The 17,779-nt window shown below is 40.6% G+C and overlaps 1 protein-coding gene across 4 annotated transcripts in view; it reads right to left on the reverse strand.

The window, feature by feature from the left end:
* Positions 1–2,380: 2,380 nt before the first annotated feature.
* Positions 2,381–17,779, reverse strand: part of bmal1a (basic helix-loop-helix ARNT like 1a) — a 64,677-nt gene continuing 49,278 nt past the window's right edge. For 3 of the 4 annotated variants that reach the window (XM_061822600.1, XM_061822601.1, XM_061822603.1), the window contains 6 exons: positions 14,181–14,331; positions 14,023–14,102; positions 13,817–13,928; positions 8,064–8,157; positions 5,103–5,196; positions 2,381–3,389 (listed from right to left, as the gene is read on the reverse strand). In XM_061822600.1, the coding sequence (XP_061678584.1) occupies positions 3,232–3,389; positions 5,103–5,196; positions 8,064–8,157; positions 13,817–13,928; positions 14,023–14,102; positions 14,181–14,331 (689 nt within the window). In that variant the 3' untranslated portion in view covers positions 2,381–3,231. The remainder of the gene's footprint in view (positions 3,390–5,102; positions 5,197–8,063; positions 8,158–13,816; positions 13,929–14,022; positions 14,103–14,180; positions 14,332–17,779) is intronic. The other variant, XM_061822602.1, reaches the window with a different exon arrangement.

The following is a 17,779-nucleotide window of genomic DNA, read 5'->3' on the forward strand; positions in this document are numbered from 1 at the left end:
GCTGTTGCGTGACTGTGTTTTTCCGTCATCCAGTTCCAGCTCAGCATAAAAGGGGCGGTTGGAATGAGGCCTGCACTGGCAATCTGATTGAGAACTATTAAATTATAAATACAAACACTTGAAAGTAGTAAATCATAAAAAAATAATTACACACAAACAAACTGCCCGTATGGAGAGAACTAGCGTTGCGGGGTCATTCTGAAATTCATTTCTTGCACGTGAAATTAGGTCTCCGTCTCGGAGCCACAACATTTTGACCACTTGGTAACAATATCCAACAGGAGTTGGATATCAAATGATGCCTTTGCAAAAGGTAATTATGATCATGTTTTAATTGACACGGTCAGAAAAGCTTTAATTGAACAACCATTCAATACCTTCTTGGAGGGCCCCCCAGGTCTGTTTTTTATTAACAGGTTGAGAAGGTGTGGGGGCATGGTCAGTTGCTGTGGTTGGACATTTCCTTCCAGATATAAATTAGTTGTTGATTGGTGGGGGAAATTAGGGGAGTTGCGGCTTTGGGCCCCTTCCAGAACCCACCCCCACCCCCAATATTCAGGGGCCTTGGACAGTTTGACATTTCTGGATGTAGGACTGTACCGCACCATAATATAATAAGTGCTATGTATGTGAATGTGGTTATAATAATGTAGTTGGTTGGCGTTTATGTACAAAATATCAGACGTGTATGACTCATTAAAAATTGTGTAAAACGACAAGGTTGCAAGGGGGGAACCAAATTTGCAATTTTCTTTTTCTTATGGTATCCTGAGATTTTGTAGGTTATTGTAATTTTGTTATTGATCCTGACAAAAAAAATATCTAGGTTTTCCCTTAGGATTTTTTTTTTGTAAAACCCAACAAAATGTCACATTTCTGGTTAATTTCTTTGTATTTAATTTATTATATTATTTTATCAGTGGACCACTTATAAGTAGCCTGTTATATGAAAGATATGTCAGAAAAGTGGATATTTCAAATCAAAACTCAAAGTCCGCCCCCCTCCCCCCAAGCTATGTTCTGGATTCCCCAGTGACAATGTTTTCCTTAATTTATGTACTCAAACTTGTTTGTAAATTCCACAGTGCTACTGCCTTGTCAAATATAAAGTCAATTTTAACTTGTCGCAGTTGCGCTGAAAATATTTTTAAACACCTTCCCATATTCAATCTACTGGATGTAATCAGTGTTGTGCTGTATTAGCTCCATACGGGCAGGCAGTGAGATCAAACACTTTCCTGACATCCCATTTCAATTAAAATGCTCGAAAGAAAACTTTTTACCAGCAGCAAGGTGACAAGGTCGTGTTAAGATTTCATTTTTATCAACAAACGGATCAAAAAATAAAGACAACTCAAGGCTGTCCATCACATATTTATATCCAGTCGAACTCAGTTGGATTATTTGCCCTTGTATTTGTTTTTCTTTTTCCATTTTATTTTTTTTTTTTTCCATTGAATGTTTCACATAGTACAATGTTTTCAAGTGCTACATCAACCAAAATCAAGAGTTAACTTCGCAGTAAGATTTACCCAAGTGGTGTACATAGAAGTATTAGGGCCACACTGAAACCACTGACTTTCGTTGTTGCAAGCTTCAAGTTATAATTTGACAAGAATAAGCAAGCAATTGTGGAGAGAAATCAATTCTAGTTCTGAATATTATAGGAATGTTTTTGTTCTGATTCATGTGGGGAACCATTATCTTAAAAAAAAAAAAAAATCATACTCATAAGATTATGATGGTCTTGAAAAACTACATTGCTATACAGTAGTCAGGTTTTTTTGTCCCAAAAATACAACTAATACACTGGTAGTGTTCATATGGACTGTTATACTCACAGCAAAACTGCTTTAGCAGGAGGGGATGTTTTAAGTTTTTTTATTTTCCTAACAAAATATGAGTACACATTTATTAAGGTGATTTTAAAAGGGGTAAAAAGTCACACGCAGTAATAAGATTATGAACTCTGTTCTCATATTACTAATTTCTAACGAAAATAAACTTTGTGAGAATACACATTTCTTCCAAAAAAAAAAAAAAAGACAACTTTATACTTTTACATTATGTCTTATCCGCGCCCAAAAAAAATGAATAACACATTGACATTTATTTTCAGTGTGGCCCGAGACTTCAGTCCCATCTCCTTTAAAAAACAAAAAACACTGTGGAGTGGGTGTATGTGCTTTTCAAGGGTCAGATTTACACCGTATGAATGACTCCAGATGACTTGGCCATCATGTACTAATTTAACCGTTACAGGACTGAGAACAAAATCAACTGGTATTAAGGGCTCCTTATGTGTGACTTTGATTCTAATGAGCATAGTAGGAAGACTGCTTCAACAAAGTGTGCAACTCTCGAAATGAATGATAAGAGCACTGGTTCTGTATTTTTATTTTTTTTGGAGGGGGGTGTCTTGGTACACAGCCTTAAAACACAGACTGCTGCTGCCATCACATTTTAACAACTTCTTTGTTTGCTTCTCTGGTGGAAGAGTCAATTCGGAAATGAGAAAAATCTGCTTCAGCTTCATGATGACCACAGAGTACAACTTTTTTGATGGCTTCGAATGAGTCATACATACCAGACACAAGTCCCCAGTTTAAAAAGTGGAAGTTATCAAGGAAAACAACAGCTGGATGTCTCTCTGATATCGACAAGTGGAATATACTTTCATGTGGAATTGTTGGAGTGATGTGTCTTTTTAGCTATAATGCAGAGGGTTAACTTCTGTGCCTGTTTCTCCATGTCAACTAAAACAGACCCCAAGGCTCGGAGACGAATACCACGCGAGAGCCACAAGCTGACCAATGTTTCAGAATTTGGTGTTAGTTGAGACTCAGCAGCTGACAGCGGGGCTAGAGCCAGTGTCAGAAAGAAGGTTGTCCTGTCCGTCAGCATCACAGCATTGTTACCCTAACTTAACTGCTCCATTTGTAGGATGTCCAACTGCGGCCATAATTATCACTGCAAAAGTGGTCATCTTCACATAAATTATAGAAGTGCCTTCTTTTGGTTTCAGCATGAAGCTCTGTGAAGCCTTGTTTTACATTGAAATTTGGATTTCTGTTTCATTCAGAATGACTCTTTTGCAGTATAGTTTGCAAGAGAGTGCATAAAACATAACAGAATCTCTCTCTCTCTCTCTCTCTCTCTCCTCTCTCTCTCTCTCGCTCTCTCTCTCTCTCTCTCTCTCTCTCTCTCTCTCTCTCTCTCTCTCTCGCTCTCTCACAAAGGCCAAGGCAGGTCACTGAAGTCCACGGGGCCACCTAAGCCTGCGTCCGCCTCCAGGAGGGACATGATGACAGCCATAGCCGCCTCGTCATTGCTTGGGCTGCTGGAACCAGGCTCGTCCATGATATCTATACTCAGGTGGGAGTTGTCGCCTGGATTGAGGGATGCAAAATTCAATTGGCCCACGTGTGAGGAGAAAGTAGAGTGTAGACTCAACAACCACTATATTTAAGACTTCAAGTAGGTTTTCTCGTTTTTACAGTACACAGGCAACATTTCCACAGTTACAATGGGAGGAAAAAGTAGTTAGAGTTTCTGCATAAATTGGTCATAAAATGTCGTCTAATCATGTAAATCACAAGAAAAAAACTGCTTAAACTAATCCCACACATACAAGGGTATCATGTTTTTATTTTAAATAATCTAAACTAAGTGACTGATGGTGTTGTGATACATTTCATCTGACTTTGGTGCAGGCTGCATGGCTTCTGTTTCCCCGTAGTGATGGTGTGAATGGAAGTGAAGTCTGAAGGTTACTGATTGTAAGGTAGTGGTGGGGGAGAGTGTAGCTCGACAGCATAGGATGGTTGTGTGTAGGATGACTCTTGTAGCGGGTAGGAAAATTAAGAAGACAAAGATAGAGCATCCGGTGGTGGAAGTTGAGGAAGGAAGAATGTTGTGTGGCCTTTCGGAAAGAGGTGAGACGGGCTCGAGATGGATACGAACAGCTCCCGGAAGACTGGAATACTACTGCCAAGGTATTCAGAGAGGCAGGCAGGAGAGTACTTGGGGTGCCTTCTGGTAGGAAAGGGGAGAAGAAGACTTGGTGGTGGAACCCCAAAATACAGGAACTCATCCATGGAAAGAGATTAGTGAAGAAGAAGTGGGACATGGAGAGGACTGTGGTGAGGCGGAAGGAATACATTGAGATGCGACGTAGGCCAAAGGTAGATGTGGCGAAGGCTAAACAAGAGGCATATGACGACATGTACACCAGGTTGGATACGAAAGAGGGAGAAAAGGATCTCTACACGTTGCCCAGATGGAGGAATAGAGATGGGAAGGATGTGCAGCAAGTAAAGGTGATTAAGAATCGCAATGGAAATATGTTGATTGGTGCCAGCAGTGTGCTCAGTAGACGGAAAGAGTACTTTGAGAAGTTAATGAATGAAGAGAATGGGAGAGAAGGTAGAGTAGAAGAGACAAGCGTGAATGACCAGGAAGTGGAAATGATTAGTAAGGGGGAAGTGAGAAAGGAAATATAAAAACCACGGAATTGGTTGTGTAATTTTAATCTAGGTACATGTGTGAAAATAATAACAGATTACTAATCCCAAAAAGTTGGTCCAATTGGAATAACACGTGAGTGGCATAACTGACAACCAATTTATCAGGAAGAAGAGGCAGAAATGGTTCCCAACTAATATATTGTAGTCCCCAATAGTAACAGTTGTTTTCCCAGCAGAGCAGAGAATATGCCAAAGTATTGCTGGATGCTCTGTTTTGTACGTCTTCCTGCTCAGTGTGTGCTTACATGATAGCTATTTGTAGGTTTACAATTAGCGTAACATCTATGGTAGTTTCTTTTAGCCTGTCTAGGATATTTCACATTATGTGTTAGCATTCTGCTAAAATTCATTATGTGTATTAAGATGGTTTGGTTGATTATTTTTTTTTCAAAATTTTAAGTTCAACGTGTCAGTTTTACAGTGAACTTCAACTAGAAGTCACAAAAAGCTTGAAGCAAACATGTTCTACATCTTACTTGGACAACTTTCGAACGAGAGAGTTAAATCTATAATAAAATGTACCACAAGTGGGTTGAATGTATGCAATTATCTGTAATGAAGGCGTTAGACACTTACTCATGATGGACTGGTTGGAGTAAGGATAGCCGACAGAATCAGGCCCAGGTAGGATCCCAGTGCTGGCTAACTCAGGTGTCCCTCCATTGTGAATCTAACATATTACAAGTAATCAGTTACAGTCAGAATATTTCAGATGAGTTGAGAACAGTTTCCATTCAGTTTGCAGCTTTGTTTGTCCACAGGGAGAATGCACAAAAGGCTCAGTCTTGGGTGGTGCACACTTTGACTAAATCGGTTATTCTCAATATATTAAATTTGGGGGAAAAAAGGGGGGTGTTATGTCTTTTTAAATTAAGGTCATTTCCATCTCAAATATTCTTATTCTATTTACCAAAGAAAATAGGCCAGTATATCGGTAATTTTGGGCTTAATACATTATGAATTCAGAACACCTTTGTCTATTTTTTTTTTCTCTACACAGTGGAAGTGTAATAAATTCAGAGGAAAAAGCATAACATTTTCAAGTAAAAGAGAAACATTAGCCTCAAATGCAGGTTAGAATACCAGTTCTTTATTATAACCTTAAATGTGGCTATAACCTATGCACACTATAGTTCTGATAAATGAAAATTTTCAACTGAATGTCTAATACTTGTTAATATTATTTTCACTTTGTGGCATAAAGTTTAGGTAACATCGGTTTCTTGACAGAGAACCACAGCTGATGCAATAAAATATGATCAGTTGGCAATAGCTGAACATATTTTATTAAATGTCGCATGGATGGTATTTTTCTTACAACTACCTCGGAAAAGAAACCGACAGCTGATGAGTGAAGCATACGCATATGTACAAAATTGTTGGTAACCTTCGGTTAATGAAAGAAAAACCCATAGTGGTCAGAGCAATAACTTAAATTTGACAAAAGTATTAATAAAGAACTGTGTGTCGCAGTGATCCTAGAAGCAAAGTTCTTTGGGGCTTCACAGCCCTGGTAGGGTCACCCATGGCAAACAGGTTCTAGGCGAGGGACCAGGCAAAGCATGGCCAAAACACCTCAATGATGGTATACAGAAATGGATTAAAGTTTCCCTTGCCTAGAGGCGGGTCACTGGGGCGCCCCCTCTGGAGCCAGGCCAGAAGTTGGGGCCCGAAGGCGATGGCCGGACAATGCTCTCGTGGGCAATGACAGTGAGACTTGGAAGGCAATGATTGGGAACAAGTGGGGTCCTGTACTTCTGTGATCATCACGGATTGTCCATAACGAACAGCATCTTCAGACAAAAGGGTGTTCACATGTGCACTTGGCACCAGGACACCCTGGGACGCAGATCAATGATTGTCTTTGTGGTCATGTCATTGGACTATCGGCCACATGTCTTGGACACTTGGGTGAAGAGAGGGGCGGAACTGTTAACTGATCACCACCTCGGGGTGAGTTGGCTCCGATGGTGGGGAAGATGCCAGTCCGACGTGGCAGGCCCAAACATATTGTGAGGGTTTGCTAGGAACGACTGGCAGATTCCCTTGTCAGGAGGAGTTTCAAATCCCACCTCCAAAAGATATTTGCTCATGTTCCTGGGGAAGCGAGGGACAGTGAAAATTGGAATAAGGTGGTGTGCCCGCTCTGGGATGGGGATGAGATCTTGCCCCAAGTGGAGGAGTTTAAGTATCTTGGGGTCTAATTCACGAGTGAGATCAACAGGCAAATCGGTGCACAGATCTGCAGTGATGCGGACTATCTGTCAGTTGTGGTAAAGAGGGAGCTAAGTAGAAAAGCGAAGCTCCCAATTCACCAGTCGATCTACTTTGCTAACCTCACCTATGGTCACGAGCTGTGGGTCGTGACGGAAAGAACAAGATCCTGGATAGAGGCGGTCGAAATAAGTTTCCTCCACAGGGTCTTCGGCTCTCCCTTCGAGATAGGGTGAGAAGGTTGGTGATCTTGGAAGGTCTCAGTGTCGAGCTGCTGCTCGTTAGCATTGAGAGGAGCTAGATGACGTGGCTGGGGCATCTGATTTTGAATGACTCCCAGATGCCTTCCTGGTAAGGTGTTCTGGGCATGTCCCATCTGAAAGAGACCCCAGGGAGGACACAGCACACGCTACAGAGACTTATGTCTCTTGGCTGGCCTGAGAACAATTTGGGATCCCTCCGGAAGAGCTGGATGAAGTGGCTCGGGAAAGGGAAGTCTGGGCATCCCTGCTAAAGCTACTGCCCAGATGACCCGGATATTGACCCAGAAAAGCCGTAGATCGATGGATATGTATATGCAATTGGTGGCTGACTAAATACTTTACCTCACTGTATTGTAAAGATTAAGGTGGTGCCCAATATCAGTAAGCTTCGTCTCAGTCACAGACGGAACAGGATAGGGATACAAAACAGCTAAAAACACTAAAGAATAGCTGAGAACAAAACATTGGACTATTTGGAATTAAAATTCTACGAGTGCTGATCTAAAAGCTACTGAACAACAGGAGAAGGAGCTGAAACGTGCCATTTGGAAAAAAAAAACAGCCTTCCAACCCGAGATTGTCCTTGAGAATGGGCCAAAATACATGCTGAGAGGTGCAAAGGTCTCATTGAAAGTTGTGCTTGCCTCAAAAGGTTATGCAACAAAACGTATGTAAACATTTTTTGTTCAGGGCTTTTTTTTTTTTTAAATTTTTGTTCACCCAAAAGTCAAAAGCAATATCTGATTTTCATTTATATATATTTTTTGTCGATATACACACATGCACATGCACATACACACAATACATATATCTTTACTTTTGTGAAATTAAACAATTTTTTTTACCATTGTATGTTTATTCATTCATTAGCAGAAGGGTACCAACAAATTTGTCCATGTGTACACAGTTGACTTGTATTAATGCCAGTGTTGGTGTTTTTATTATTGTCCCATAATGAATGTGACAAGAAGAATGTGCTTCTGATCTTTTTGTTTAATTTAATGTGCCTCTGCTTTTCAAGACATTATTTTCCAGTAACTATAGTCTCCGTGTACATCACCTTCTTTCCCCCAGGAGAACAGGTGTCAGGTGGAGGGGTACTGGTGATGTTCAATGGGCTAGAACCACAGCTGGAAGGGGAGGAGCCTCGGATCCTACAAACCAGTGAATGATTTGCCAATAGGAAGAAAAGATGAAAAAGAAAAAAAAAAAAGAAGCTTCATCTTACTGGCATTACTTGCCTTGTATGGGATAGTGCATTGTACCATTGGTATTTGCCTTTTTTGTTAACTTATCAGAAACATGATTGGCATATTTAACTTTGGGCCAAATAAAAGCACCAGCAAACTGTAAGCTAAAAATACAAACAAAATTTGAACATTTGTTGATCTATAGCAGAGGTCGGCAACCCAAAATGTTAAATGAGCCACATTGGACCAAAAATTTTTAGAAATCCTGTCTGGAGCTGCAAAAAAATAAAAAGCCTGATATAAGCCCTATGATGAAGGCAAAACATGGTGCATGTCTAAAAAAAAAAAAACAGTATCCAAATGACAATGAACATTTATGAGTCCAAGTTTCCTGCAGCGCATCTTGGACAGAATAACACACGCATGTGAAAACTAATACTGTACGATGGTGTTTTAAATTTAACTTCCATGAGTTGTGAGTTGTTTTGTTGCATTGAAAAAAAATTGTAGAATATAATGAAAAAATTAGTTTATTTTGAGGATTAAAAAACAAAAAAAAAGGGGGACATGCCTCCTGTAGTTTCAGACCTCTTTTTCTTTTCCTTTCGGGTTGTCTCGTGAGGGGTCGGCACAGCGTGTGATCTTTTTCCATTTAAGCCTATCTCGTGCATCTTCTTTAACACCCACTGTCCTCATGTCCTCCCTCACAACATCCATCAACCTTTTCTTTAGTCTTCCTCTCGCTCTTTTGCCTGGCAGCTCTATCCTCAGCACACTTCTACCAGTATACTCACTCTCTCATCTCTGAACATGTCCAAACCATCTAAGTCTGCTCTCTCTAACCTTGTCTCCAAAACATCCAACTTTGGCTGTCCCTCTAATGAGTTCATTTCTAATCCTATCCAACCTGTTCACACCAAGCGAGAACTTCAACATCTTCATTTCTGCGACCTCAAGTTCTGCTTCCTGTTGTTTCTTCAGGGCCACCGTCTCTAATCCGTACATCATGGCCGGCCTTACCACTGTTTTATAAATTTTGCCCTTCATCTTAGTGGAGACTCTTCTGTCGCATAGAACACCAGACACGTTCCACCAACTGTTCCACCCAGCTTGGACCAGTTTCTTCACTTCTTTACCACACTCCCCATTGCTCTCTATTGTTGACCTCAAGTATTTGAAGTCATCCACCCTCACTATCTCTTTTCCCTGAAGCTTCACTCCTCCTGCTCTGCCACTCACCTTCATACACATATTCTGTTTTATTTCGGCTAATCTTCATTCCTCTCCTTTCCAGTGCGTGCCTCCATCTTTCTAATTGTTCCTCCGCCTTCTCCCTCCTTTCACTGCAGATCACAATATCATCTGCGAACATCATACTCCAAGTGGATTCCAATCTAACCTCATATGTCAGCCTATCCATTACTACCACAAACAGGAAGGGACTCAGCGCGGATCCCTGATGCAGTCCCACCTCCCCCTTAAATTCTTCTAACACATCAACGGCACACCTCAGCGCTGTTCTGCTGCCCTCATACATGTCCTGTACTATTCTAACATATTTCTCCACCACACCAGACTTGCACATGCAGTACCACATTTCCTGTCTTGCTACTCTGTCATAGGCTTTCTCTAGGTCTACAATGACACCATGTAGCTCCTTCTGACCTTCTCTGTACTTTTCCACGAGCATCCTTAAGGCAAATAATGCATCTGTGGTATTCTCTCGGCATGAAACCATACTATTGCTCGCAGATACTTACTTCCGTCCTGAGGCTAGCCTCCACTACTCTTTCCCATAACTTCCTTGTGTGACTCATCTTTATTCCTCTATAGTTTCCACAGCTGTGAACATCGCCTTTGTTCTTAAAAATGGGGACTAGCACACTTTTCCTCCATTCTTCTGGCATCTTCTCTCCTGCTAGTATTCTATTGAATAAGTTGGTCAAAAACTCCACAGCCACCTCTCGAAATTTCTTGCATACCTACACTGGTATGTCATCAGGACCAACTGTCTTTCCATTTTTCATTTTATTCAGTGCCTTTCTAACTTTGCCCTTACGAATCATTGCCACTTCCTGGTCATTCAAGCTTGCCTCTTCGACTCTACCTTCTCTTCCATTCTCTTCATTCATTTACTTCTCAAAGTACTCTTTCCATCTACTTAGCACACGACTGACTAAACGTATTTCCATCGCTATCCTTAATCACCCTGACTTGCTGTACATCCTTCCCATCTCTATTCCTCTGTCTGGCCAACCTGGAGAGCTCCTTTTCTCCCTCTTTTGTATCCAACCTGATGTACATGTCATATGCCTCTTGTTTAGCCTTTGCCACCTCACACCTCTTTGCCCTACGTCGCATCTCAATGTATTCCTTCCGCCTCTCCTCCGTCCTCTCCATGTCCCACTTCTTTGCTAATCTCTTTCCTTGGAAGACTTCTTGTATTTTGTGGTTCCACCACCAAGTCTCCTTCTCCTCTTTCCTACCATAAGGCACCCCAAGTACTCTCCTGCCTGCCTCTCTGAGTACCTTAGCAATAGTATTCCAGTCTTCCGGGAGCTGTTCGTGTCCATCTCGAGCCTGTCTCACCTCTTTCCGAAAGGATGCACGGCATTCTTCCTTCCTAAACTTCCACCACCTGATTCTCTGCTCCACCTTTGTCTTCTTAATCTTCCTACCCGCTACCAGAGTCATCCTACACACCACCATCCTATGCTGTCGAGCTACACTCTCTCCCACCAAAACCTTACAATCAGTAACCTCCTTCAGTTACATCGTCTGCACAAAATATAAATCGACCTGTGTGCTCCTACCTCCGCTCTTGTATGTCACTCTATGTTCATGTCTCTTCTGGAAATAAGTGTTCTCCACTGCCAATTCCATCCTTTTTGCGAAGTCCACCACCATCTGACACTCAAAGTTCCTTTGCTGAATGCCGTACTTACTCATCATTTCTTCATCACCCCGGTTTCCTTCGCCAACATGTCCATTGAAATTTGCACCGCACCACAACTCTCACTCTAAAAAAAAAGTCATCTCTCTCTCTCTCTCTCTCTCAGGACAACGTCTAGTTCCTTCGAAAATTTCTCTTTCAACTCAAGGTCACAACCTACTTGTGGGGCATAGCTGCAATTATACCACATATGCACAATACTCTCAATTTCAAATTTCAGCCTCATCACTCGCTCCGATACTCTCTTCACCTCCAAGACATTCTTTGCTAGCGCTTCCTTTAAAATAACCCCTAATCCATTTCTCTTCCTATCTACTCCATCGTAAAAGAATTTAAACCCTGCGCCTAAGCTTCTGGCCTTACTCCCTTTCCACTTGCTCTCTTGGATGCACAAAACATCAACCTTTCTCCTAATCATCAAGTCAACTAACTCCTGAGATTTTCCTGTCATACTCCCACCATTGCAAGTCCCAACACACAGTTGTAGGGACTATGCATGCCTCTTCTTCTTCCGACTAAATCACTTTCCTCCTCTTTTTTGTCTTTGACCTACATTACCTGAATTTCTACCTATGCCTTGCAAATTAACAGTGCCGGGGGCGGGCGTAGTTAGCCCGGGCCATGACCTATCAGTTATGGAAGTCATTTGATGAACACTCATATATGTTTGGCACAGTTTTATGCCGGATGCCTTTCCTGCCGCAACCCTCTGCTTGGGACCGGCCGACAGATAGCACAACAATGTGCTGCCCAACGGGCTACAGATAGACAAAAACAAGCAATCAAATAAACAAAGTTAGCAAATAAGATACACAATTCTCACACTACTTAGTATATGTTAAAGTTAAAGTCAGATAAATGCAATCAAATGTACAAAGTCAACACATGAGATGCACAATTTACATACAAAATCTCTGTTAAAGTTTAACTCAATTTCAGACCTCTTCATGGAAATAAAATGGAGTCCTCATCTGGGCAAAGGACAGAGTAATAAAACGCAGCCTGCAATTATAAAAATTAAAAAGCAGGCTTTTGAAAAGGTAAAGTATACAAAATTAATTTAGTTTTCAATGACTACTAATGGACCGCAGGGTAAAACGCAGCATCCTCTTCTCTTTTGTCACGCACGCTATGAAGCAGCCATCCTCAGACTTGAGCAAAAAAAACAGTATCCCTCTCTCATTCCAAATATATATTGACAAAAAGAAAAGACCACCTAGTAAACAGATACGTTGTTGCTAAACGTGCCTAATTGTATTCTTATCAGTTGAATATGACTTCTGTTTTCAGACATCATTGGACAGCTTCTCAAAATCGAGCATGTAAAATGTTAACTTTAATCTTGACACATGACAGCAAGCTCTTGTCTGTGAGGCAATTGCGATACAGTATTTGGATTTATTGTAGTTAATTTTAGAATATATGCTCGCAGTGGTATGTTGATCCAAGATGGCTAATACTCCAAATGCACATTTCTTCATGTTCCTTTAACTGTCAGTAAGAACATTCCATGTTTCAAACAACTTCCTTAAGTGTTGTGAGCCTTTCATTTTCGCTCCATTTGCAGCTTTGGGCAAGCAGGGCTTTCATTCTGGTGAGTGATTTTTTTTTTTTTTTTTTAAATCCCAACTCAGCTGGAGATGTTGCATGCCTTCCCTGGAAATATCTTTCCACATTATTCTTTTTATTATTGGACAATTTCTCATAACAAAGCATACATGTAGGCAAATGTTCCGCGTTGGCAGTGAAAGCAAATGATTCTGTCCAAGAACTGTTGAATCCGCTGTTCTCCTCAGCTATTGCTCTTTTTCCCTTTGCGATTCATGGCCCATCAAACACCTGCCACTCTGAGCTCAAAGAAGCATGCGTCGCAGGCTATGATGCAAATATTCATGGACAGAAATTTCTATTCCACACATTTTTACAGCGTTGGAAAATGTTAAAAATGCTTGTGTCATGTTTGTCCTCTGCAGAAATCACAAAACAATAACAAAAAATTCTCCCCCATCTTTTCCAATTTTTATACATTTTTGAAAAAGCTCCACGGAGCCAATGGGGTGGCGCCAAAGATCCGCATGCGGACTAGGAGTTGCGGGTTGCCGACCCTTGATCTATACAGTGATACCTTTACCAGCTGATATATTAAATAAGGATCTTTGATACCAGTTTTTTTCATACCAATACGTACGAGAATTCATACTTGAGTTCTCACCAATAAGAAGTTCCAATACCACAAGGACTTTCGATAAATAAAATTTCAATGAACACGCTGACAGATAATTGTGAACAAAGAAATTTTCTCTCTGACACACATGACAATTCACCAATATGCCATATGTGTCACTGCAGTGGAGCGGCAACAACTGGCAAGGAGAAATGTCGACATTTTTTTGCTTTACATAGAGGTGGCTGGTATCGGCTGCCTTGCCAAGTACCTTGTACTTTGGAATCAGGTCAGTATTGGCCTGATATTGATATCTGTACTTGTCCAGCTGTATTATATGTACTATATTAAACTTGTAAAATGCTCAGTTTGTCCGTTACACCCACAGGGAGGGATGCCAGAAGTAGACAATGCTTGGTTTAAAGCACGATGCAGATGATAAGACACTCAAGTCTCAGACGAGGGTACGGGTTTGCGCTTTGTTATAAACAATAATGTAGTCTTACCTTTGAATCTCCATAACTTCTTCTGCAATCATTCTTCCAATTTTTCCAGCTCCTGCTCTTGTGCCACCGGGAATGCCAGGCACTGTCTGCAATGCCCGTCTTCCTCCACCTACTAGGCAACAGGAACCATTTTTATGCAAGTCAGGGGTCAGTATGCTTGACAGTGGTTGCAGTTTGTACTGTGGTAAACAGCATTTTAAGCTTACCTTCTGAAGGAAGAACACTGTCCATACTCTGTGGGGAGGCAGCAGATTGAGTGTATTCTGATCCTTCCATCATAGGGCACCTAGAGCGAGACAATTATGTGTAAATTACCAGTTTCATAAGTCTTTTTGACATCCTGTATTTGTCCTCTGCCACTTACGACACAACAGTGTTCGTGGAAACTATGTATTCCACCTCCTTGGTCCAAGGGTTCATAAAGCTGAACCATCGGCTCCTCAGTGTGATGAAAGAGCCATCTTTGATCTTGAATTTGTAACAGTTGGTGTTAATCTTTTCTCTCATCTGCAGAACTACAACAGAAAACAGAATAAATCAATTGATTTAGGGGAGCCCAGCTTTTTTTTGTGTAGTTACAACTGCATAAAAGCTAAATATAAAATGCCAAGTAAATAAATACAGTCCAACGGATATGTTCGAAAATCTTTTGTTTAATTTCACAATAATTTGTCAGGATTTGTTAATGTGCAGGCAAAAAAATATGAAATTCATAGTACACGCTTTGAGGAGTAACCAAAAATATGACTTTTTAAAGACTACACTCATGTATTTTGCGTAAATTCGTTCGTTTATAGGAATGCTATAATGATACTTAAAACTTTAGGGATACTTATCCAATGTCAAAGTAATAAGACAACCCATTGCAATTCTGACAGTACATCAGAGGTTAAAAGCAATTTCGTGTGTGTGTTTGCACTACCAATCGCAATTCCTTTATGACGACGTTCCAGCCGCAAAGACGCTGCGTGAGTTGGGAAGATAACTTAATCTTTTAACTCATATACTTACATCTCTTGTCGTTTCACTTTTTGAGTCTATTTTTAATTTTTGAGAGGGGAGTTGCTTTGTTTTCTAAGCTTTGTGGGGGGGGGGTCCTTGAACGCACCTCGTGTTTTCTGCGCGTCGACGTGCTTGCCTACGCAAAATCGATTGCTAAATATAGTCTTTATCTTACGACATATGAAGGTTTCTGTATTGTTGTTAACTTCTACGACTTTTTCTTGTACTAGTTCAACTCCACCATATTTTTTGGAATTATGCAACAGGCGGCGGAACACGGGACGTTTTGGTGAGCTCACTGGTCTTTAACCCAGTTTCTGTTGACTCGGCGGTAAAATCAATCCCCAAATAGAGCACTTATCCACCTAACATACGAATGTTTGTGTATCTTTGAGCACTTTTTTGGACAGTTTCTTGCGCTCTAAATCAAAGTGTAGGAAAGCAGAACGCTCGTGGAGAAAAACTCAACAACAGTCTCTTTGAAATAAGCAGTTCAAACCATTACATTAATGAGCTGTCTTTACTCAATAACATCTGACTATCTCAAAATTATTTTGAAATCAGTCCTATTTGATTTGCAACAAATAATTAATTGCTTCAGTCTACAGAGTTTCCTAAAGCTCTAAGTAGCTGCTGTTAAGCCTCTTCTAAAAAAAAAATTAAATAAAAATAAAAATAATAAAAAAAAAAACCCAGCACTGGACGCTTCCGTTAGCAAGCTCATCTCTTCTCTCCCTTTCAGAGCCAAATTTGTCAAGAAAGTTATTTTTAATCATCTCAGCAATTTCTTGAATTTAGCCCTAGAGAACCCATGGGTTCAAATATGACGCAGTGTAATTAAGGGCCCACTGTATAAACAACGCACCACAGTTACTTTTTACCCTTAAAGCCTAACGCCTCACATGTGTCTGCATTAAATGCATTCCTTTTTGGTAGTTAAGGCCCACTGGATCATATGTGACCCATTATATAAACCGGACGGTAAATTATTACATTTTTCCAAATGTGATGCTTATTGAGTAATTTAGTTAGTACATAAAATTTTAAAAGAGGATTTGGATGTCTTGGGTTCGCGAGGGTTAAATTTACTTTTTGACAAATTTCAATCAGGTTTCCGAACTTATCACAGTACAGAAACTGCTCTTATGAAATTGCTAAATGTTATAAGATTGAAGACTGACTAAGGAAAGGTGTCAATTTTGGTGTTGTTGGATCTCAGTGCGGCTTTTGATACCGTAGATCACAATATACTGCTAAACAGGTTGGAAACGTGGGTAGGACTTAATGGAACGGTCCTGAAATGGTTCAGGTCCTACCTGGAGGAAAGGAGCTACTTTGTAACCATTGGAAGTGGCCATTCTCAACAAAAAATATATGGCATATGGGGTCTCTCAAGTGTCTGTTCTTGGACCGCTCCTGTTCAGCCTGTATGCTACTCTTGGGTCAAATTTTCAGAAATGTAGTTTTGACTATCACATCAATGCAGTTGACACAGTTATATGTAGCAGTGTCTCCAGATGACGATAGTCCAAATGAGGTTTTGTGCCACTGTCTAAAGGAGATAACTGGATGAGCCAAAATTTCCTTCAACTAAACTGCAACAAAACAGAGACAATTGTTTTTAGCAATAAAGAAATGGTCGTAAATACCTAGAGTCACTATCTTTAAAAACTAAAGAGCAAGTCCGAAACCTTAGTGTTCTGATAGATTCCGACCTGACTTTTAACAGTCATGTCAAATCAATCACAAACACTGCCTTTTATTATCTGAAGAACATTTCTAGAGTGAAGGCTTGCATGCATCAAGCAGACCAGGTAAAGCTGTTCCATGATTTTATCTCCAGTAGACTTCGCTATTGTAAAGGTGTTCTGGCTTGGCGCCCCAAAAAGAGTATTAAACAGCTCCAGCTCATTCAGAATGGTGCAGCTCGGGTTGCCACCAGAACAAAGTGGTCAGATCATATAACTCCAATTCTAAAATCTTTACATTGGCTTCCAGTCAGTTTAAGAATCAATTTTAAAGTTGTGCTACTGGTTTATGAATCACAAAATGGTTTAGCTCCTGAGTACATGAAAGAAATGCGAATGAATACAAACCCAGTAGGGCTCATAGATCAACTGACTCTGGTCTAATAATGTAGTGTAGAATACAAAGCAAAGATGGTGAAGCAATGTTAATCTATAAGGCGTAGGTAGAAATTCAGATAATGTAGGTCAAAGACAAAAAAAGAGGAAGAAAGCGGCTTAGTTGGAAAAAGAAGAGGAATGCACAAAACCGACAGCTGTATTTAGGGACTTTGAATGTTTGGACTATGACAGGAAAAGCTCAGGGGTTTGTTGACATGATGATTAGGATAAAGGTTGATATATTGTGCATCTAAGAGAGCAAGTGGAAAGGGAGTTAGGCTAAAAGTTTAGGTGCAGGGTTGAAATTATTTTACCATGGAGTAGATGGGAATAGAAATAGAGTAGGTTTTATTTTAAGAGGTGAAAAGAGTATCAGATCGAGTGATGAGGCTGAAATTTGAAATTGAGGGTATTGTGTATAATGTGATTAGCAGCTGTGCCCCATAGGTAGGATGTGACCTCGAGTTAAAAGGCAAATTCCGGAAGGAACTAGACGAAGTAGTCCAGAGCATCCCAGAGAGAGAGAGTGTTGTGATTGGCGCAGATTTCAATGGACATGTGGGTGAGGGAAACAGGGCCGATGAAGAAGTGATGGGTAAGTACGGCATTCAGCAAACTTTGAGGGGCAGATGGTGGTGGACTTCGCAAAAAGGATGGAATTGGCAGTGGTGAACACTTATCTTCAGAAGAGAGTGGAAAATAGAGTGACTTACAAGAGCGGAGTTAGAAGCACACAGGTGGATTATATTTTGTGCAGACGGTGTAATCTGAAGGAGGTTACCGACTGTAAGGTTGTGGTGGGGGAGAGTGTTGCTCGACAGCATAGGATGGTGGT

This window comes from Syngnathoides biaculeatus, chromosome 6 (genome assembly GCF_019802595.1).
Source record: "Syngnathoides biaculeatus isolate LvHL_M chromosome 6, ASM1980259v1, whole genome shotgun sequence".
In the NCBI taxonomy this organism is placed as follows: Eukaryota; Metazoa; Chordata; class Actinopteri; order Syngnathiformes; family Syngnathidae; genus Syngnathoides; species Syngnathoides biaculeatus.